At 39.7% G+C, this 24436-nt stretch overlaps 1 protein-coding gene across 5 annotated transcripts in view; it reads right to left on the bottom strand.

Moving 5' to 3' along the window:
- The window catches only part of dusp16 (dual specificity phosphatase 16), a 72723-nt gene that overhangs the window by 3629 nt on the left and 44658 nt on the right, over positions 1-24436 (bottom strand). For all 5 annotated transcript variants that reach the window (XM_072267650.1, XM_072267648.1, XM_072267647.1 and 2 more), the window contains exons 2-5: positions 20505-21027; positions 15411-15549; positions 1346-1509; positions 760-919 (exon numbers count right to left, since the gene is read on the bottom strand). In XM_072267650.1, the coding sequence (XP_072123751.1) occupies positions 760-919; positions 1346-1509; positions 15411-15549; positions 20505-20735 (694 nt within the window). In that variant the 5' untranslated portion in view covers positions 20736-21027. The remainder of the gene's footprint in view (positions 1-759; positions 920-1345; positions 1510-15410; positions 15550-20504; positions 21028-24436) is intronic.

Below are 24436 nucleotides of genomic sequence, written 5' to 3'. Positions count from 1 at the left end.
TAGTATTCCCATGAGGCAACTGTTCAAATTTCTTGTTCTAGTCATAGAAAGAAAATTTGGTATCATGGGTTAACTGGGGGGGGGGGGTGGAAACAAAAAAAAAAAAATTTTGCATTCTGGAGGAAGCATTCTGATAACAATGGAGGTTGGGCTAATTTTGTAACTGGGGAGAGCTGACTTAGCTTACCAGTCGGTAAACAAACTGACTGGTCACACCTAGCAGCAACTGGATAAATAATTTGATTTAGTTAAACATCTGCTATTCTTTGGAAAATGTACATAACAGGATTTTTTGTATTGAATGGAAAATTACAAAATTAAGAGCCATTCACAAACCAATTAAAATCAGGAAGCAGGCACTTTTGCTTCACTTAAAACTGAGGAATTATTTAAATTCAATATCTAAATAGAGCAAATTACAGTGATTCTGAAAATATACCACAAACTAATGTTACATACACAATTCTCTTTCAAGCAGCATATTACCCTGGAAATATATTTGTTCAGAAATCAAATTCAAATTAATTCTGCGAAGGTTTGGCAGATTTCACCCTGACAGAAAAATACAAATTATTCATGTGATTACTTTCACTGAGTTCCTGATCTCAGTGCTTTGAAACTGCCTCCATCATCTCCTCTTGTAGCACGCCAAAGAATAACAATTATACTCAAAAAATCACAAATGAAAGCATTAGAAAGCTATTAGCAAATATAGCTTTTAAAGAAATTTTAAATATCAACACATAAATCCCAACTGACCTATAAATTCAACTGATTTGTCAAGCCAAGGCAGGATCTTCTCAGAAAAGCTGTCATTTACTGGAACTCGTAGAAAATGACTCTCTGCGATAAAGTCAGGTTTTGGACATGTATTACTTGCATTGAGTACATAGCCAATATCAATCTGCTGCATTAGCTCCTAGATTTGAAGGAAAATATAAATGCTTTAAAATTCTATGGATTTTTAATCTTCAAATAGAAGTGCGAACTCTTAGAATCATAATCAGCTATTCAAGCCATCATATCCAATCCATTCATCCATATCCTTTCAGACTGCAGGATTACACTTGCACATATGGGTAATTTATAAATTACTTTCTCTACTGTCTGCTTTGTGATGGGTTTATGACCCTCTACAACCTCTCATCTAAAACATCTCTTAATTCCACTTAAATTAGTTTTCTTTGGCAAATTTCCATTATAATCATGATATACAGAACTAGTTCTGGAAATAATTTTTCTACATTTTCAATTCATGCAATGATAGTTATCTAAAGTAAATAGAAAATGTCTGCCACGTTTGCAGAAAGATGTTTTTTAACTACCATGGATTGTTCCCTCTCACCTTATTCAACACATCTCGTTGGCAGCCAAGGTAAAGATGAGGAAGAATTCGAGTTGGACCAGTGTTGGTTACTGGTAGGCATGGTTGGGAAATGCTTGTAGGCACCAAAGAGGATTTTCCTTCACACAAGCCACAGAAGCTAGAAGAAAATGTGGCAAATCCACCTACCAAATAATTACAGAGATTGTGAAAATGTTAACAATTGTGAAAAGGAAAAGTCACTTTCAAAATCATGCCAAAACCAAGTTTCTCTTCCATTCCTGTTTACCATGATATCTGTATTACACGATATATTCAGTTTCATTCTGTGTAGCTCTCACAAAGCACATCTGGACATATTTAATGTAGGAGAGTACAGTACTGGACAGGCCATTCAACCTACAATACTGTGCCAATCTTGATGCCTAATTATACTAAATGTCCTCCTGCACTTCATCCATATCCCTCCATGTTTATGTTTCTCTAAAAGCCTCGAACTCCACCAAACTTTTACTACTAACCCTGATGACCCATTCCAGAAACCTTACACCTGCAAACAAAAAATAGTCGCTTTTAAAGTTGTGAGGGGGAGTGTAAAGGTAATGCGAGAGGCTGGTCCCCTGGCGTTCATCATTTCTGCTTGGGGAAAAGATTCTACCTACCCCATCTATGTCTCTCATAATTTAAAACCTCTATAAGATCTCTCCTCAGCCTCCAACACTGGGGAGAACAAACAAAGTTTGTCCAAATTTTTCTTACAACTCATAACCTCTAATCCAAGCAGCGTCCTGGTAAAACTCTTCTGCACCTTTTCCAAAGACTTCACACTTTTCCTGTAATGGAATAACCAGAACTATACACAATACCCCAAATGTGATCCATAAGGCCATAAGATATAAGAGCAGAAGTAGGCCATTCAGCCCATCGAGTCTGCTCGGCCATCCAATCATGGGCTGATCCAATTCTTCCAGTCATCACCACTCCCCTGCCTTCTCCCCATACCCTTTGATGCCTTGGCTAATCAAGAACCTATCTATCTCTGCCTTAAATGCATCCAATGACTTGGCCCAATGATAGATTTACCACCCTCTGACTAAAGTATTTCTCCACATCTCTGTTCCAAATGGATGTCCTTCAATCCTGAAGTCATGCCGTCTTGTCCTAGACTCCCCTACCATGGGAAATAACTTTGCCATATCTAATCTGTTCAGGCCTTTGAACATTTGGAATGTTTCAATGAGATCGCACCTGAAACTCCTGAACTCCAGGGAATACAGCCCAAGAGCTGCCAGATGTTCCTCGTATGGTAACCCTTTTATTCTTGTGAATCTTTTCTGAACCCTCTCCAATATCAGTATATCCTTTCTAAATTAAGGAGCCCAAAACTGCACACAATACTCCAAGTGTGGTCTCACGAGTGCCTTATAGAGCACATCTCTGCTCTTATATTCTACACCTCTAGAAATGAATGTCAACATTGCATTCACCTTCTACACCACCGACTCAACCTGGAGGTTAACCTTTAGGGTATCCTGCACAAGGACTCCCAAGTGTCTTCACATCTGTGCATTTTGAATTCTCTCCCCATCTAAATAACAGTCTGCCCATTTATTTCTCCACCAAGGTGAATGACCATACACTTTCCGACATTGTATTTCATTTGTCACTTCTTTTCCCTTTTCCCCTAAACTAACTAAGTTTCTCTGCAGGTTCTCTGTTTCCTCAACGCTACCTGCTCCTCCATCTATCTTTGTATTATTGGCAAATTTAGCCACAAATCCATTAATCCCATAGTCCAAGATCTGACTGACTAAAGGTTTACATCTGCAGTATGACTTCTTTACCTGTATACTCCGTACCCCTACCAATCAATGAAGACAAGCATTCCACACACCTTCTTTACAACCTTCTCTACTCATATAGCCATTTTCTGTAAATTATTGACCTTGACCCCAAGATCCTTCTATACTTCAATGCTATTAGAGGCATACTATTAACTGGTTACTTCCCCCCCTTTTAGTTGACCTTCCAAAGTACAACATCTTATACTTGCAAGGATTAAATTCCATCTGTCACTTCTCTGCACATATCTGTTACAGATCTATTTCCCACTGCATTCTTTGATATTCCTTTACACTATCCACAATTCCACCAATCCTGATGTCAACCATCCATCTACATTTTCATAGAAATCATTGATATACATTACAAAAAAAAAGAGGTCCCAGCACTGATCCTCGTGGTACACCACTCGTCACAGACCTCCAGCCAGAATAACAGCCTACCACCCTAATCTGTCTTCTACAGGTAAGCCAGTTCAGAATCCTAACAAAATTCACCCAGATACCATTTAGGTTCTGAATTAACCTACCACAAGCAGCCTTATCAAATGCCCTTCTAAAGTCCATGTAGACAATGTTCACTGCCTAATCCTTGTCAAGATCCTCTGGTACTTCCTCAGATAACTCAATCAAGTCTGTACGACTTGACCTGCCCCACACAAGTCTGTGCCAACTGCCTCCAAGAAGACCATGCCTTTCCAAATGCACAAAAATCCTATCAATCTATTCCTTACCATTGACATGACGTTCACTGGCCTTTGATTACCTAGATAATACCCATTTCTTGAACAAAGAAACAACATTTGCTACTCTCCAAGTCCTCCAGATCCTCACCTGTCACTGATGAGGACACAATGAACCTTGTCAAAGCCCCAGCGATCTTCTCACTTGCTTCTTTCAATATTCTGGGACAGATACTATCAACCCCGGGGTCTTGTCCACCTTAATGCTTTTCAGAAGACACAGCACTACCTGCTCTTCCATTTCAAAATGTCCCAGCACATTAGCATGCCCCACTTTATTTTCAGTATCCTCCAATTAATTCTCCTCAGTAAATATTGATGCAAGGTACTCACTTAGTACCTCAGCCACCTTGCCTGACTCCATGCACAAATTTATCACTGTGGGCAGCCCAGCACAATCCTCGCTGATTTGATTTGATGCAAATGACGCGTTTCACCTTGTGTTTCGATGTACACATGACAAATAAAGAAAACCTTTTTTTAAAAAAAAAACTCATACCTTACACTCTGCCTCCTTTTCCAGGACATGAATGTAAATTACAAAGAGTTGAGGGCAAGTATCTGATACCCTCCACTAGATACACCATTCCAACCTGAAAAAGACCCCTTTTTTCTGGCTCTTCTGTGTGACAATCCATGCTAACACATTTCCCCCACTATCACGAGCTCTTATCTTATGTGCCATTCTGTTAAGTGACACCTTGTCAAATACATTTCTAGATATCCAAATACACATCATCTACCCATTCTGCTCCATCAACTCTGCTCGTTACATAAAGTCAGTGAAGCTGCAATTTTCTAAGGAGGCTTTCAGAACATCCTTAAAGCATCTCCTCTATCCTCCTAATAAACTTTTGTCATGATAAAACTTGAAGTTCCTGATTTGGAAGTCTGTTATGCATGTAAATGACCTTAACTATGCAAAGTTGACCAAGTGTACTTAGAGCTTTGATACTGGGAATGTTAAACTAGGAGAGAATATTCATGTTGGTTCACTTATCCTGCCTATTGATGTGAAGGGTTTGAGGTTATGATGAATCTCACTGATGACTTCCTTTGCCAATACATGCTCCCAAGATATGGAAGAGGTCCACGTTTCTCAGCATAGACGATTGAGGCGTTGTGCAACACCTTTGTGGTCATTAAGTGCAAAGTTCATTCTCTTATATGCTTCAGCAAATGAGTCAATCCTGAGTTGGGCCTATGAATGTGTGAATAAGCAAGTATCATCTGCATCCTACTTCATGGTGACTGCGGTTAGAATGATCTTAGCTTTAGAATGGAAGCAACGTAACCACCTGTTGATTCTCTAGATTAGCTTCACTTAATGGGGAAGCTTTTTACATGCTGGTCTGCAACCTGAAATTTCAACTAACATACATACAGGGAGGTCAAGCATATCCTCATTATATTGACACACCATCCACCAAGCTGGAAACTTTGTGCATGTGGTAAGTGTTCATCCAATAACAGCAAACATAATAATGGCAGTTGTAAATTTAGAACTTACTCAGTTTGGTGCTGTTATTAGTCAGTTACTGCTTTTACAGTGAAAGCAACTGCCTGTCTACCATTCTTTGCTTATGACCCTCTCTCAATCAAAACTATGACTGGGTAATGTTTACTGACCTCTCTCCACATTATCCCTTCTTAAATAAAGAGGGGAACATCTGCACATACTAAAGGTGTGGTCTCACCAAGGCCCTGTACAAATAACTGGTCTGTAAATCCTTGTTTTCCAGTCCAGTCTTTTTTAGCGGTTGTAGCTCATGTTTTCAACCTGCCATTCTAAAGGAAAATTGCTGAAATCAAAATTGAAAGATTTTATCTTTAGTGGAAAATGCTGACAAGATCTATGTCTGTCCGTTGCTTTTTAAAAAAATTTACAAAGTCCCCACAATAAGTTTCTAACAAACCCCTTTTGTTACTGATCTCCCTCTATTCCTATCATTCCACTGACACTGGTAATCTTTCGCAGCTAATACATTGCTAGTTGTTCGATTTGCGGCCAAGTAAGAATTCTGACCAATTTCAGATGCTTGATAACACATCCAGGCATATGCTGCATGTTGTTTAGACATCTGGTCTATTCAAGTAGTGCGATGTGGAACTGAATTACCCTGGTACATCAAAAAAAAAGCATCAGTGATCAGCTACTGGTGACTTCTTCAAATACCTGATGATTAAAATTGATCCAATGTGGAGTTAATCGGTGGATTAGACTTCTATTAGAAAATTCGTACTAGACCACATTCACATATAGGTCTAACAGGTTAAAAGTCGGCACATCATTGTGGGTCAAACATTCTGTTCTGTACTGTTGCTGTTCTGTGTTCTATGTTAAATCCAAATGGATGGCAGATTTTCTTTCCCTTATGGGCACTGGTGAATCAAATGAGGTTTATTTGGAAATCTGAAACTTTCATGGTAACAATTACTGATTGTAGCCCCAACAATGATACTGACTTTGGTTAATTAAATAAATCTGAAATAGAAAACTAATGTTAAATAGGGGAATTGATCGTTGGCTTCATGACATATAATTTGTCACTATTTCTGATGTGATGAAAATTCCTTTAAATTGCTACTATTCAGACCCATGTGTGACTTGCCTTCATTTTGTCAGAATGATAGTATGCTTCAAAGATACTTTGGAACTATACTTCAATATGAATCATTGCCATGTGAGGAAAAAGAGAAATACAAAACAAAGCCAAGCTTGATAAATAATTTACTCTAAACCCAGAGGAACTGCCTGCATGTAAAGAGTCGTTATCCCACAGGACACACTTCTCACTCTTGCACAATTACAGTGTATTGTGTAGGAGGTGCATTTTGACATCAAAAGAATTGATATGAAAAACTAAAAGCTGAAGAGGTAGAAGAAAGGGAGTTAGATTGTGCCCCATTTAATTTTGACAGAAGGTGTTACTTGTGTCAGAAAGGCCCCATTATTTCCTTTTATCTATTTAGATGAGCTTTTACACGTTTCTCAAATATAAAATTGTTCATCGTTGGCCATTTCATAAGGCAGGAGATGCTGTTAACTTAAGCAAAATAACAATTCCTACACATTGACCATAATAGGATTCTGGGTCTCTGGGTCTAACTTTTTTCTTTTGAAAATTTCTATAATCAAGCAAAAATGTTTCTGCAAGTGCAGAGTACCTATTTAAAATTCTAGTTAGAAATAAATATACACATACACACACACACACACACACACACACACACACGGCCGGTTTTCTGTGCTCGGTGTCAGATGTGGGAGGTCCGGTAGACTCCCAGCCTCCCGCACGGCCACGTCTGTGCCAGGTGTGTCGAGCTGCAGGTCCTTAGGGACCTGGTTAGGGAACTGGAGATGCAGCTCGATGACCTTCGTTTGGTCACGGAAAGTGAGGAGGTGATAGAGAGGAGCTATAGGCAGGTAGTCACACCGGGGCCTCGGGAGACATAAGTGGGTTACAGTCAGGAGAGAGAAGGGCAGGAGTCAGAGGCTAAAGAGCACCCCTGTGGCTGTACTCCTTGACAATAAGTACTCCTGCTTGAGTACTGTTGGGGGGGGGGGGGAATGGCCTACCTGGGGGCAGCAACAGTGGCTGCGCCTCTGGCCCGGAGTCTGGCCCTGTGGCTTAGAAGGGTAGAGAAAGGAAGAGGATGGCAGCAGTGATAAGGGAGTCTATTGGTTAGGAGGTCAGACAAGTGACTCTGTGGATGCAGGAAAGAAACAGGTGCCAGGGTCCGGGATGTTTCTGATCGTGTCCAGGATATCCTGAAGTGGGAAGAACAGCCAGAGGTCATGGCATACGCAGGAAAAGGAAGGAGGTCCTGAAAGCAGACTACAGGGAGTTAGGAAGGAAGCTGAAAAGCAGGACCACAAAGGTAGTCATCTTGGGATCACTGCCTGTGCCATGTGACAGTGAGTATAAGAATAGAGTGAGGTTGAGGATAAATGCGTGGCTGAGGGATTGGAGCAGGGAGCAGGGATTCAGATTTCTGGATCATTGGGACCTCTTGAAGCAGGGGTGACCTGTACAAAATGGACAGGTTGCACTTGAATCCCAGGGGGACCAATATCCAGACAGGGAAGTTTGCGAAGGCTACTGGGGAGAGTTTAAACTAGGATTGCTGGGGCTGGGAACCAAACTGAAGAGGCGGTGAGATCTTGGAGACAGTGCAAGAGGGAGGATAGGCAGGTGATAGAGAAGGGACGTACTCAGACTGATGGTTTGAGATGTGTCTATTTTAATGCAAGAAGTATTATGAACAAAGCGGATGAGTTTAGAGTGTGGATCAGTACTTGCAGCTATGATGTTGTGGCCATTACAGAGACTTGGATGGCTCAGGGGCAGGAATGGTTACTTTGAGTGTCAGGCTTTAGATGTTTCAGAAAGGACAGGGAGGGAGGGAAAAGAGGTGAGGACGTGGCACTGTTGATCAGAGATAGAGTCACGGCCGTAGAAGAAGAGGAAGACATGGAGGGATTGTCTACGAAGTCTCAGTGGGTGGAAGTTAGGAACAGTAAGGGGTAAATAACTCTACTGAGTGTTTTTTTTTTAAATATATAGGCCACCCAATAGTAACAGGAACATCAAGGAGCAGATAGGGAGACAGATTCTGGAAAGGTGTAATAATAACAGGGTTGCCATGGTGGGAGATTTTAATTTCCCAAATATTGATTGGCATGGCCCTACAGCCATGGATTTAGATGGGGTGGAGGTTGTTAGGTGTGTTCAAGAAGGTTTCTTGACACAATATGTAGATATGCCTACAAGAGGAGAGGCTGTACTTGATCTGGTATTGGGAAATGAACCCGGTCAGGTGTCAGATCTCTCAGTAGGACAGCATTTTGGAGATAGTGATCACAATTCGATCTCCCTTACCACAGCATTGGAGAGGGATAGGAACAGACAAGTTAAGAAAGCGTTTAACTGGAGTAAGAGGAAATATGAGGCTTTCAGGCAGGAACTTGGAAGCATAAATTGGGAACAGATGTTCTCAGGGAAATGTATGGAAGAAATGTGGCAAACGTTCAGGGGATATTTGTATAGGTACGTTCCAATGAGATGGAAAGGATGGTAGGGTACAGGAACCGTGGTGTACAAAGGCTGTTGTAAATCTCGTTAAGAAGAAAAAGAAGAGTTTACAAAAGGTTCAAAAAGCTAGGTAATGATAGAGAGCTGGAAGATTATAAAGCTGGCAGGAAGGAGCTCAAGAAAGAAATTAGGAGAGCCAGAAGGAGCCATGAGAAGGCCTCGGCGGACAGGATTAAGGAAAACCCCAAGGCATTCTATAAGTATGTGAAGGGAAGAGGATAAGATGTGAGAGAATAGGACCAATCAAGTGTGACAGTGGAAAACTGTATGGAACTGTCGGAGATAGCAGAGGTACTTAATCAGTAACACACATCAAAGTTGCTGGTGAACGCAGCAGGCCAGGCAGCATCTGTAGGAAGAGGTGCAGTCGACGTTTCAGGCCGAGACCCTTCGTCAGGACTAAATGAAGGAAGTACTTAATCAGTACTTTGCTTCAGTATTCACTACGGAAAAGGATCTTGATGATTGTAGGGATGATCTACAGCGGACTGAAAAGCTTGAGCATGTAGATGTGCTGGAGCTTTTGGAAAGCATCAAGTTGGATAAGTCACCGAGACTGGAAGAGATGTACCCCAGGCTACTGTGGGAGGTGAGGGAAGAGATTGTTGAGCCTCTGGCAATGATCTTTGCATCATCAATGGGGACAGCAAGGTTCCGGAGGATTGGAGGGTTGCAGATGTTGTTCCATTATCCAAGAAAGAGAGTAGAAGTAGCCTAGGAAATTATAGACCAGTGAGTCTTACTTCAGTTGTTTGTAAGTTGATGGAGAAGATCCTGAGAGTCAAGATTTATGAACATTTGGAGAGGTATAATATGATTAGGAATAGTCAGCATGGCTTTGTCAAAGGAAGGTCATGCCTTATGAGTCTGATTAAATTTTTTGAGAATGTGACTAAACACATTGATGATGGTAGAGCAGTAGATGTAGTGTATATGGATTTCAGCAAGGCATTTGACAAGGTACCCCATGCAAGGCTTATTGAGAAAGTAAGGGGGCATGGGATCCAAGGGGAAATTGCTTTGTGGATCCAGAACTGGCTTGCCCATAGAAGGCAATGAATGGTTGTAGACGGGTCATATTCTGCATGGAGGTCGGTCACCAGTGGTGTGCTTCAGGGATCTGTTCTGGGACCCCTACTCTTCGTGATTTTTATAAATGGCCTGGATGAAGAGGTGGAGAGATAGGTTAGTAAATTTGCTGATGACACAAAGGTTGGAAGTGTTATGGATAGTGTGGAGGGCTGTCACAGGTTACAGCAGGACATTGATAGGATGCAAAACTGGACTGAGAAGTGGCAGATGGAGTTCAACCCAGATAAGTGTGAGGTGGTTCATTTTGGTAGGTCAAATATGATGACAGGATATTGCATTAATGGTAAGACTCTTGGCAGTGTGGAGGATCAGAGGGATCTTGGGGTCTGAGTCCATAGGACACTCAAGGCTGCTGCGCAGGTTGACTCTGTAGTTAAGAAAACATACAGTGCATTGGCCTTCATCAATCATGGGCTTGAGTTAGGAGCCAAGAGGTAATGTTGCAGCTATATAGGACCCTGGTCAGACCCCACTGGGAGCACTGTGCTCAGTTCTGGTCGCCTCACTATAGGAAGGATATGGAAACCATAGAAAGGGTGCAGAGAAGACTTACAAGGATGTTGCCTGGATTGAGGAGCATGTCTTATGAGAATAGTTTGAGTGAACTCAGCCTTTTTCCCTTGGAGCAACAGAGGATGAGAGGTGACCTGATAGAGGTGTATATGATGATGAGAGGCATTGATCATGTGAATAGTCAGAGGCTTTTTCCCAGGGCTGAAATGACCAGTACAAGAGGGCACAGTTTTAAGGTGCTTGGAAGAGGAGATGTTGGGGTAAGTTTTTTTTTAATTATGCAGAGAGTGGTGAGTATATGGAATGGGCTGCCATCGACAGAGGTGGAGGCAGATACGATAGGGTCTTTTAAAAGACTCCTGGATAGGTACATGGAGCTCAGAAAAGTAGCGAGCTATGGGTAACCCTAGGTAATTTCTCAGGTAAGGACATGTTCCGTACAGCTTTGTGGGCCGAAGGGCCCGTATTGTGCTGTAGGTTTTCTATAAAAACACACACACGCATTTGATAATAAATATACTTTGAACTTTTGAATCTGGATGGGATGTTTCAAACTAAGAAACTGACAATTTTGCTGACTTAATTGATCCCCTTGTTTCTTACCAAATGCAGCCATTGCCACAAGTTTAAACACAGGGCAGGAAAATTTGACTGAAGATACTGTTCAATCAACAGTGCATTCAAAAGCATATTTTATTTTCATTATAAAAATAAAATCTTTTGTTAATTACTTTCACTTTGCACGAGATGAACTGAGTTCTGTGTTAGAGAAAGCAGATTACCATAACTCATTCAGCACCTTGCCTTTAGGAGAGTTGAAGCCAATACATCAATATCTTTAATTATGTTGTGATGAAACATTTTTCCCCAAATGTTTTCTATAGTTCTTTACTAAAGTACTCCAGGTTTCTGAAATGTGACAAAAATTGAGATCTTAAATGGTCAAGTAATTTGATACCTCGCATCCTAATCAAGAAATGAGTTTTCTTATAAATTGAGAATTATTACATATTAATTTTAAGCTCCTGAATAAATTAACAACCCATTTTTCTGAAATGAGATTTAAATTGTTTTAAGTATTATTTTTCCATTACTTACATTCCTAACCCTTGTACCATCCTCCTGTAGCATCACACTTATCCCTGCATGTTACTTTCCCAGTCTTTGCTCATTATCCACTCAATTGACCAATATCTAACCCATCTCCTCATTTCCATTTTTTTTTTTTGGAGGTTACAATTACAAGAAACTGGCTACAATTACAAATTAATGGCTTTGATTATATGTAATGGGTTACAAGACATAGTAGCAAATTCTCCTCTGACAAAATTCACCACCTAGAGTACATTTCTGTCCATCATGCTACAGGAACCACATAGATTAATGTGAATTTCCATGCCATTAACTGTTCTGTCAATTTCCAACTTATAAAATGTTTAGACTATAATATTCATAAGGGAATGTAGACATTTTCTCTTCACTAATTGCCCTCTTGAAGGCAGTGGTGAAAGAAGTTGATACAATGAGTCCTTGTGGAGAAATACTTCCATTGTGCCATTGTTTGCAGAATTTTAGTATTTAGACCAGTGTTGAAAGAAAGGCAAAATATTTCAACATCAAGATGTGTGATTTTGAGCAGAATTTACAGGTGGCGCTTGTATTTATTTACCCAGCTCGTAGAGAACCCCAGCTTTTAAGCTGCTATTAAAGAAGCCATTTTGGATTGCTTCATCTCACTTGTAGATAAGACACAACAGCCACGCTGCACTAATGCTGGAGACTGAATCAAGAAAGCTGCTTTGCCATGGTCAACAAACTTTAACATTTAATCTGTACAAAGTATTCCATCACAATGGAGACTCCCAAAATACTGATGGCTGTTAGGGATTATTCTAGAGTTATTAAATTATGGATAGCAGATATTCATTAAAATGAGGACAGACGTGTCCTTCAGGAAATAAAACCTGTTCACAATTTAACTTCAACTGGTATGTTCAGTGGCTCCATTCTGATTCAGTCTCATCGAAACTATGCAGGCAAAGACAATAGACAAATGCTCATGTTAAATGGTGTTCATTGAAAAGTTAAGGACAAGATCAGGGAAGATATTAAGTGGCTATCTTCTTCATTAATAAATTGTTAAATGCGTACTCCCAACATTTAATACACAGTTCAGGACAGGTTGGTTTTATCACTTAATATTCTGGCTAGTTTATATTCAGTGAGACATCCCTCACCAGTTAACGGACGGGCTATATTTTGGGTGACTTGAGTTTGTGGTCAAAGCATTTGGACAGAACATCAGTTTTGAGTATTCAAGGTTTATTATAGGCCAGTTAGTCTGACCTCAGTGGTTGGGAAAATATTTGAGTTGATTGTTAAGGATGTGGTTCAGGAGTACTTGGAGGCACATGATAAAATAGGCCAAAGTCAGCATAATTTCCTCAAGGGAAAATCTTGCCTGACAAATCTGTTGGAATTCTTTCGAGAAATAACAAACAGGATAGACAAAGGAGAATTGGTGGATGTTGTGTACTTAGATATTCAGAAGGCCTTTGACAGGGTGTCACACATGAGGTTACTTAACAAGTTAAGAGCCCATGGTATTACAGGAAAGATACTAGTATGGATAGAGCATTGGCTGATTGGCAGGAGACGAAGAGTGGGCATAAAATCAGACTTTTCTGGTTAGCTGCTCGTGACTAGTGGTGTTCCACAGGGTTCTGTGTTGGGACCACTTCTTTTTATATTACATGTCAATGATTTTGGATGATGGAATTGATGGCTTTGTGGCCAAGTTTGCAAGTGATACAAAGATAAGTGGAGGGACAAGTAGTGTTGAGAAAGGAGAGATACCACAGAATGACTTAAGATGGATTAGGAGAATTTAAACCTATCGAATGTTGAAAGGCCTTGACAGAGTGAATGTGGAGAGGATGCTTCCTATAGTGGGGGAATCTAAAACAGAGAACACAGCCTCAGAATAGAGAGAGGTCCATTTAGAATGGAGATGAGGAGGAATCTCTAACCAGAGAGTGATGAATCTGTGGAATTTGTTGCCATTGGCAGCTGTGGAGGCCAAGTTATTGGGTATATTGGCCGAGTTATTGACAATAAACTGGACTGGTCGAAGAACACTGAGGTTGTCTACAAGAAGGGTCAGAGCCGTCTCTATTTCCTGAGGAGACTGAGGTCCTTTAACATCTGCCAGACGATGCTGAGGATGTTCTACGAGTCTGTGGTGGCCAGTACGATCATGTTTGCTGTTATGTGCTGGGGCAGCAGGCTGAGGGTAGCAGACACCAAGAGAATCAACAAACTCATTCGTAAGGCCAGTGATATTGTGGGGATGGAACTGGACTCTCTGACGGTGGTGTCTGAAAAGAGGATGCTGTCCAAGTTGCACGCCATCTTGGACAATGTCTCCCATCCGCTCCATAATGTACTGGTTGGGCACAGAAGTACATTCAGCCAGAGACTCATTCCACCGAGATGCAACACAGAGCGTCATAGGAAGTCATTCCTGCCTGTGGCCATCAAACTTTACAACTCCTCCCTTGGAGGGTCAGACACCCTGAGCCAATAGGCTGGTCCTGGACTTATTTTCATCTGACATAATTTACATATTACTATTTAATTATTTAAGGTGCAACTGTAACAAAAAACAATTTCCCCTGGGATCAATAAAGTATGACTATGACTATATATAAAGCAGAGGTTGATAGACTCTTCATTAATAGGGCATAAAAGGATACAGAGTGAAGGCAGAAGATTGGGCTAAGAGGGAAATGGATCATAATGAAATGGTAGAGCAGACTCGATGGGCCAAATGGCCTAATTCTACTCCTACATCTTATGAGTTCTGGTTGGGATGTACTACCACTGCAAGTATGTAACTGCCTTAAAAATGTTGAAATTAAGGTGGTTATAACTACTGAAACTGTAGTTAATTGTTTATGTTTATCTTTGTGTATATAAGGTATAAAACATTACGTCAAGAGAGTGAGATTCTTTCTCTCTTCCCAGAAGATCTGCTGTGTGAATAAAGACTTTTATATTTCTCTGTTACAGCTTCCATGTGGCTCAGTTTAGTTGGTCACAACAATGGCATGGGACTTGATTTTGATAATGCCAATGAATATCATGGGAACATGATTATACCTTCTCTTACTGGAGATGGTTGTTGTCCAGGTTTTCACTGCTTTCTGGTGCTTCCTTATTTGAGGATGGAATTGAATAATCTACAAGCAACAACCATCTCTACTTATATCCTTATGTTAGAAGTAATGTCATTGATGAAGTCGCTGAAGATGAAAGGAATTAGGAGACAATGTCTTAGGGCAGGTGACTGAACTTCAACAGCCACAGCCTCAACTAACTCAGCTCATGCTTGGTATGTTTCCAGGCAGGAGAGATTCTTCCCTTTGATGTCAAATCTTCCACCTCACCCTGTCAGATGTTGGTTTAACAATGAAGGGCAAATACTCTCAACTCAATTCTGGAATTCAGCTTTTGTCCAGCTGTAATGAGGTCTGGATTAGACTCGTTCATACAGAAGCAAAGCTGAGCAATCTTGTTGTTACATAGTTTAATATTTCTACATTAAATAACTTTATAAAATGCATCATTCAACTTATTGTGAGCAACACTATGAAACATGTTCTCCAAGTTGTTTTAAATTGAAGAGAAGGGTCAAGCTGAAATCCACTTACCATGGACCTAAAAACCCACCTGGCCTCCTCCTATTCACTAATAGCTCTGAGATTTTATATAGAACATTTCAGAAAATAGTGAATCATACCTGTCAGGAGGGACACATTGTTAAACTTCTTCTCCAGTTTGCTCAGAAGAACAGAAAGAAAGCAGTCGGAAGACAGCCGACTGACATCCTGTGTGCATTGGTCATATACTATCACCTCTTGTTTGGCATCAAACTCGATCTGTAATGGCAGTGGGAATACATGATTAATAAATATTAAGTAATTCCTTCAATCATCAATATTTTTATGCAGGTGAGAAATAATGATTCCTTTTGTAAAATTTTAAAGATTCAGCATTTTTGTGTTTTTTAAGTTCCTGCTCACTCATAATCAAATCCATATGTTGTATAGCGTACATTCTTTTAGCACAGATGGACATTAAAGTTCTAGGGACTGTAATTCTATGCATCATTAAACAAGGAAAGAATATTACCTACAACACTATATTGGATAAAATGAAATCTAGTAAGGAACTTAGTACATTTCTTCAATGTTTCCTCTAGGCTTGAAATATCAAAAATCAAATCTGTATTCCAATTAATAGGACAAAGCTCATTACAACTTTAGTTAAAGAAAAATTTGTAAATCAGTCAGATTATTTTTGTATTCTTAGGGATCTTCTGCTGGGCATGTGTATGTGTAGCTATTAACTCAGAACTTACGCAGTTTCATATGGTATGATCTCATCAGTTTGAAAATCCCATTGCATTTGTTGTTTCATCTTAGAGGGAAGAATAACCTTTTGGATATCTGATTTCTATGTAGACTGTATAATCATCAGAAGAGAGAATTTTTTTAAAAAAAATCAAGTCTACATTATGCCCCATGTTGAATTTTGACCAATTACTAGGAGCTAAATATAATTCAGGTGCAAAATGAAAATGGATAATTTCAATTATTAGTCACTGGTGGCTTTCTGCTTGCTTATGTATATTATGCTTAACACCTTTATTACTTCCAGTGCAATTTACTTAACAGAACATATAGCTGTAAGGTACAGAATTGAAACTGATACAAAACAATCTGCTGACAACAATGGTATCTACCAACAATGAAAGTTTTTTTTTGGCAAAAAATTCACAAAACAACCAAATGGAAATAACTTAAAAGTCACTTTGCTGAAAGCAGAACTGTTGAACCACATATTCAAAATGTTCCACGTGAACACAGGACTTTTTGTGTTGTTCTGAGATCATGCAAGGTTTTCAGTCAATGCAAGCATTTTATTAAAGTTCAAACTGATCATGGACTTCCTTTCACTAGAACTGAGAGCTTCTAATCAACTGTGCCCTTCCTTACCCAGTGGGCCAAATTTCAATAACTTCTCTCTAATCAGAAGTTCTCATTTCCCTTTTTCTCTCTTTTCACTTCACCAGGTTCTCAGCCTTTCAACAAAACCATTGCACTGCTCCCTTTATCCAGTCATCTCTAAATCATTGAACTCTCCTTCCTGATCATCACATTAGCTGATATCAGGCGAGATTTTACACACAACAGTCACCTATGGTCACCTCGGGCCCAAAATGACCTAATCCAGGTGCAGAGGATTTACCTTGCCTGCCTGAAGTATCCTGAATCAGCAAAGTCAGAGTGGTGGTCTCTAATGACACATTCAAGAACTCCACTGCCAGCTTTGCTGGCTGTCAAAGACAGCAAAGCTATATATGTTTCTGAATTAAGCAAAACCATAAACAATTAAGGATATCTATGCTTCTGTAAATATTTTGGATCGCAAACGCTGTGTGCTAGACCTAACTTTGTATAGGATCCATATCCCCACATAAGCACTGTAACATTTTCAATTTGATCAACTCCATTGGAAGTTTAATTGAGAAATATTTTGACAAAGGCAATGTTATATAATCAATCAATAATTTTCTGTAATTCAAATATGTAAAATGGAAAATATCTATTGCCATTCCCAGGTACTGTCCTTTACTCTCATCTTCTGGAAATCTAAACAGTCTGACATCTACAGGTTTTACTCCATCTCCTTGTCATGTCCATGAAGAATTTGAGCAAATTTTTCAAACACGATTTACCTTTTATAAAATCATGCTTGACCATGTTTGGTTATATTCAGACTTCCTGGATGATTAGTTGTTTCCTCGTTGATAGTCAGTTATAAAACACGGAAGTGGGCCCTTCGGCCCAACTGGTCCATGCTGAGCACGGTGCCCCATCAAGCTAGTCTCATTGACTAACATTTGGCCCATAACCTTCTAATCCTTTTCAATCCATCTGTATTTTAGAAGTCATTAAACCTCAACCACTTGCTCTGGCAGCTTATTCCACATAGACACTGTATATGAAAAAAGTTGTTCCTCAAGTTCCTATTAAAACTTTCTCCTCATCTTAAAACACATGTCCTCTAGTCTGATTCCCCAATGCTGGGGAAAAAGCAACTGATTGCATTCACCCTATCTAGGCCCCTCATTACTTCATGCAGCTCTACAAGATCACATCCTAGTCTCCTACACTATAAGGAATAAAGTCCTAGCTTATCCACTCTCTCCTATAACTCAGTCCCACAAGTCCGGAACATCCTTCATCTATTCTAAACTGAACATAACACTCCAAGTACAGCTTTACCTCCCAACTTCTATCCTCAACGCCTTTGATGTATAAAGGCTAGTTAGTAGGCCAGCAGATGTCTTCACCACCACATCACCCACAGCATCCTGTTGTCCTTTGAGAATGAGCTGCTGATGAGTAACATGCTTGTACCGCGACCTCCGCTCAGCAAGAACATCAAGCAGATTCCTGGTCCAATGTCCCTTATAGCTTGAAGCTACAGCTATTTAACAGAGATGAATCATCACATGTCAACCAGATCAGGTTGACACTGCAAAAGAGGCAGAAATACGTTGTATAGAAGTTTCAGCCTTTCAAGAGAGATCTATGTGAGGAGACTAATGCCAAAGCCTTATTTAAAAAAAAAAAGAGTTCTCAATGTCCTAAGGAGGTGGTCATGGTATCCTGACTCCACACAGCCTCCTATGCAGGCCTAGATGTCCCCAATTATCCTCATGTACTTGCTGTTAGCCAAGCATGCACAACAGCATCCGCATTGGCTCCATTAGGAAATGGTGACCCTCAACAGTCCACTGTGGCTATGGGTGCCTTCCCTCCAGCAAGCCCGTGGACCAGACCCCCTCAGCCCTTTGCTGCATTGCAGCTTACTGGAGCATCTCTCTCTGATGTGTTTGTCCACCTTATTTTTGTCCATTCTGGTGTCAGTTTCAGGAATGGAGGGTGTCGGGTAAAGGGACCGATGACCCACTGTGCTCTTCATTGTAACTTTCCCACTACTGGTTCTAATCTCTCTTCAGTATTGCTGCTCCTGCATGGCTTTTTACCTTGCAGGGCATCTCCTGATACCCACAAAGAGAAGAAAAAAATTACAGTAGCAGCAAGCCAATCATATCAAGAGAAAATCTACAGATGCTGGAAATCCAAGCAACACACACAAAATGCTGGAGGAACTCAGCAGGCCAGGCAACATTTATGGAAAAGAGCACAGTCCTGCTGAAGGGTCTCGTCCCGAAACATCAACTGTACTCTTTTCCAAAGATGCTGCCTGGCCTGCTGAGTTCCTCTAGCAGTTTGTGTGTGCTAGTTGCAGCAAGAACACCTTTATAGTGATGTGGCAACAATCATTGTCAAAAGGGCATGTCCAATTGGTTACATAAAAGGTGATCTTGTAACAAGTCAAGATTTGTATATTAGTGTACAATTATAGATAAAAACTGTTATGTGGGCTTTCTAGGGATTGGTGGCCTCTCTGTCCATCACTCCAGCATGATGGACTGATACTGCAGGTGGCTTTCTTGGCCTGATGGATAATAATTTTCTTAAGAAGAAAGTGAATATGAAGAGGAAATTAAAACTTCCAAAAACATTAAAAAAAAAGTAGTTGCAAGAATCAGAATTCAAATTTATTTTCACTTAAACAGCAATACAGTTAGATCATATATGGGGAGCTGTGCCTAGCTCTAGTCATTTCACTCTAGGAAGAATGTGAAGGTGCTGTACACTGAATTTACTTTACATATGGACCCAGGAATGAGGGATTGCAGCCAGCTACGAGGTCAGCCAGAAGGCTGAGCAAGGACTGAGATTTGATAGAGGTGTGCATGGTCAAAACTAATTTAGATAGGGTGATGTGTGAGTGTGGCAAAAATCATAGCAAACCAGGGCTTTCCAAGGGAATTGGGTAGATATCAAAGGGAAAATAAGTAGGTATGTGGAAGTTGAGAGTTTGTTCTACTAGGAGCTGCCACAGACTCAATGGAGAAATGGCTCCTGCTACAAAAAATAACAATTCTCTGATTGAATCCCTGTTCCAACAATTTAAAAAAAAGAATTACCGGAATACTGTCCTCTAACTCCAGGCACAGTTTAAAACATTCTAAACACTTTGAACAAGTGTTTTCAGGAAGATTGTGTAGAAAGCAGAAGACAGAGAGATTAATCTGATCAAGTTTTTTTTAAGATATTTCTTCCTATTGGTGAGACTAAAAGCTACAAGCAACAAAAAAAGCAAGTTGTTAATAAATTTTTAAAAATTGAATTGAGGAGAAATGCTCATCTTGAATGGTGACAATGTATATCTCACTACCACAGGGAAGAGTGATGTCAATGCATTTAAAGGAATGCTAGGCTGTCACAAAGAAAAAGTAACAGAAGGAAAAGGAGAGAAACAAAAAGATGGAAGGTCAGTCATTTGGAGTGGCATGCAACATAAGCACAATTATGCCAAACCTTTACTGTAAGTATTACATTAATTATCACAGAAACAAAATTCATAATATTTTTTAAATTTGCAAAGGAATGGAAATGTAGAAACACTTTCATTAAATTGACATTCATCCTTTCAAATCTTTAAAGCATTAAATTAATTCAACACTAACCTGTTCCCATATTATTTTAAAACATCTGTATTACAGGTTCATGCTAAGCATCAAAGGTGGATTCAAATCAAATACAATTATTAGTCACTCAGATATTGCAAAACCACAAATATTTAGTCGTCATTGGACATACAAGAAGACACTTCTAAATCTATAACAATTGGAGTTTGAAAGTAAATTTACTGGATATTCTCTAGTTTTATTTTTCTACCATAATCCTACCTTTTGTTTTGCAGAATGCTGGATGAGTTCTACAATTTGTACTTTGTCTTGTTCAAGTCTTCTTTTCATGAGCTTTGAGCAATTAATATTCACAGCATACAAAATATGCGAGGCATTGTACTCAACAAAAGAGCGACTGTCAATAACTAGCACTTTCTCTATGTCATTTTCCAGTAGTCCCACCAGCTTCTCGGCAGTTACCATCTGAGTCCTGGATTTTTCATCATCCATGGTAGCACAGTGCTGTCCCCAAATTATGGGTTAGTTGTACTTAAAGAATTAACCACTTCATTATAGCAGAAACTTAATGATGTCATGTAGATTGTAATTGACGTCGAAATGTAAAATCCATTTCAATAATCTATAAATTGTAAAGTTTTTTTTTACTGGCAATGCTCTTTACTGGATAACAGGCTTACTGTGGATTGCCTGAGAATGCCATCGCCTCATAAGTGCGAAGGGTAAATTTGAGATTACATTATTCTTCACTTATATCTGCAGCTGAATATTCCAACTGGAAAACCTGAAAAACAACACAGAAAGAATCTTTTAGAAAGATGCAGAATCTGAACAGGAAGTATTTACCACACAAGACTGCCACAAAGAAATGCACAACCGCTAAAATATTTAGAATTAAAGGTACAATTCTGTCCAACATACACATTGCAATGCTCAAACTGTAAAGTCCTACTACAGATAGGCTGAAATGCAACCATGTTTTCTGAATACACAATTAATCATAATTTTAAAACCTCCATTGTTACTTATTAAATACTGTGCTAATGGGGTGGATAATAGTAGTTAGGTAACATTATACAATACTATCAGTAATTTCAGAATTTTCATAAATATACTTTGTTTATTGCAGAAATTAATATGTTAAGAACTTCATGGTGTTATGAAAGTAAGCACTAGTAGATCCACTGACACTTCCACCACAATTTTAGCTGAATCCGAAAATTTTCAGGTTCCTGCAAACATACACTATGTTATTTGCAGCCTTTTCCAACAGAATCAGGCAAAATTGAACTAGACTTCAGCGTAATATCTGCAGAGTTGCACCTACAATGTTGTGTTTTAGTGAAAACTATCCCGAAAATGCTACCACTGCTAGCTGTGCCTGGAATTCTGAAATCTCTTCCCTTGGTTTACAACCCTCTTTCCTCCAAGACACTTCAAAAGCCACCGAGCCTTATAGAATAAAATCTTGTGCAACAAAATCTCTTGATATCCGGTGCATTATCAAACAAGAGGTGGGGACACTGTTACATTAAAGTCATTACTGATATCCAAGGGCAAGCAATTCAGCACGTGCAATAGTTATTTGTTAACTTATGGAATGCATCAATAATACTAACATTTTGGTCATCTGACATTAAAATCAGTAGCTAGCCGCACTGTATATATTACAGTATTGTGATTATAGCAGGCAAAGCACTGAGCAGAAGGTCAATCTTGAAAGGGTTTCAGCAAAACTAAGGCTGATCAAGAAAGGCAGAATGAATGAATTAAATAAATATCAAAGGATATACAATTACATCCCAGTGCCAAGGCTATTGTAAACCAAAAGTTCAGTAGTCTTAGTTGTGGCATGTGCCTATTCTCTACAGTCAACAGCTTTGGACCCTTATCTCAGAAAGGATATATTATCATTGGAGAGAGTCCAGAGGAGGTTCACGAGGATGATTCCAAAAATGAAGTGGTTAACATATGAGGAGCGTCTGGCAGCTTTGGGCCTGTACTCACTGGAATTTAGAAGAATGGGTAGGAATCTCATTGAAACCTACCGAAGGTTGAAAGGACTAGATAGAGTGGATGTGGAGAGGATGTTTCCTATGGTGGGGGGTATCCAGAACTAGAGGGCACAGTCTCAAAATTGAGGGGAGACCTTTTAGAACGGAAGTTAAGGAGGATTTTTTTTTAGCCAAAGAGATGAATCTGTGGAATGCTCTGCAATAGACTGTGGTGGAGGCCGAGTCCTTGGGTATATTCAAAGCAAAATTTGATAGATTCCTGATTAGTCGGGACATCAAGGGATATAGTGAGAGGGCAGGTGTATGGGGTTGAATGGGGTCCAGGTTCAGCCATGGTGAAATGGTGGAGTGGACTCGATGGGCTGAATGGCCTAATTCTGCTCCCGTGTCTTATGGTCTACATCGATATATGGCATACAAACAGGCTTCAAAGTAAAAACATGTTTTATTCTCAAAGATAGGAATAACTCTGTAATCCAAATTAAAATAAATCAAGAGTTACGCTATGCAAGTTCTCCCTAAGGCGAGTATGAAAGTCCATTTTCTGAAGAGCCTGAGCACATTCATGATGTGACGTTCATTTAACTCTGATCTATGACACTACAATGACCTCTGTCCCAAGAGTCCTTACAAGAAGTCCATCTAACAGAGATGCTCTAATCAGCTCCATCTTCACAATGCATGGCCAAATTATCCTAGTTTAACATCTTTTGTAAACCCCTATCTCTGGAAATTTAATTGGACAAATGCCATTTTTTTTTATTCAGCATTACACAAGTGTAATTATACTTTAAATTCAAACTGGAAGGCTGGCTAGGTAAAAAAATATATATTTGACTGTATTTTTGAATGTGCAAGGTGTCAGCGTTATAGAACAGTAAAACAGGCCCCTCAGCCCAACTTGTCTATGCTGACCAAAGTGCGAAACTTAGTTCATCCCACTTAACCTGCATTTGGCCCTCATATTGAGTCTAAACCTTTCCTAGGAATGTTCTGATTTGCCTCTACCACTTATCCATGTACCCACTGTGAGTGAAAAAGTTACCCTTTGAATCTTTCCCCTCTCAACTTAAAATTATGCCCTTTAATTTTAGACTCCCCATTCCCTGGGTGAAAAAGCTATAACTACTTCAATGCCCCTCATGATTTTACAAACTCTGTAAGATCACTCCCTGAGCATTCTTCAATCCAGGGAAAAGACCAAGGTGCCTACCTTTATCTGCATTTGGCCTTCATACGAAGTCTAAACCTTCCTGTCCAATTTCGCATTACAACTCAGGACCTCCATTTCCAGTAAAATCCTCGTGAATCTTTTCTGAACCCTCTCTAGCTTAAGCTCAACTGTAGCACAGTGATCGGAACCAAGAACACTTTTTCAAGTGCAGTCTCACAAGCATCTTGTGCAGCTATAACATGGCATTCCAACTCCTGTACTGAATTTCACTCGAGCTTTATCACTTACAGTGCTGACTCCCTCAGCACTTACTAGGCAATGTCTGACTACTTGATCCGATTATCCGCAGTTCCATAGCTATTGTTCCCCAATGTTCCTCATGTCCCACCACCCCCTTCTTACAGAAACCCTTCAAAATAAAGCTGCTGAACCCCTCATCCAGCATGGAACTTAGCCACTCAAGATGGCCATTGTCCCATCACATTTAGATTTTAGCACTAGATTTTCGAGACACACACCTCCAAATGCTAAACACTTATAGGCCATCTCTGGAATAGGAGGACCCAATTTATGGACATACCTGTGCATACACACAAACAAGCTCCAATAATATTACATTCAAAGCCTGACTTGCATATACTGTACACATTTGTTTCTATGAATGATGAATTAGGTCATTCGCTCTCTCTGCTTTTAACAATTATCCTATATGCTTATGGTGCCATTCATTACAATATTGAAGAGGTGCAGTAACCATATCAACTGATTTTCTGTATTTTCCAACTCATGGACAAGATCAACCAACCTATTTGTTACCTGGGGACACGCTGTATTTTCACAAGCATCACTGACTGAATTCTGCCATATGCTGGGATATGTAAAATGCTTTAATTGGCTACCTTTTTTATTGTATGGATAGAAAGTATCACATCAGAATTGTTTTAAAAACTGATTTTTAGATTGTTAATTTTGGGCAGACTATAAAAAGAAATATATAATAATGT

This window comes from Mobula birostris, chromosome 9, assembly GCF_030028105.1.
Source record: "Mobula birostris isolate sMobBir1 chromosome 9, sMobBir1.hap1, whole genome shotgun sequence".
NCBI classification, from domain to species: Eukaryota; Metazoa; Chordata; class Chondrichthyes; order Myliobatiformes; family Myliobatidae; genus Mobula; species Mobula birostris.
The sequence above is the reverse complement of the archived record's forward strand: the minus strand, read 5'-3'. Positions and strand labels throughout refer to the sequence as shown.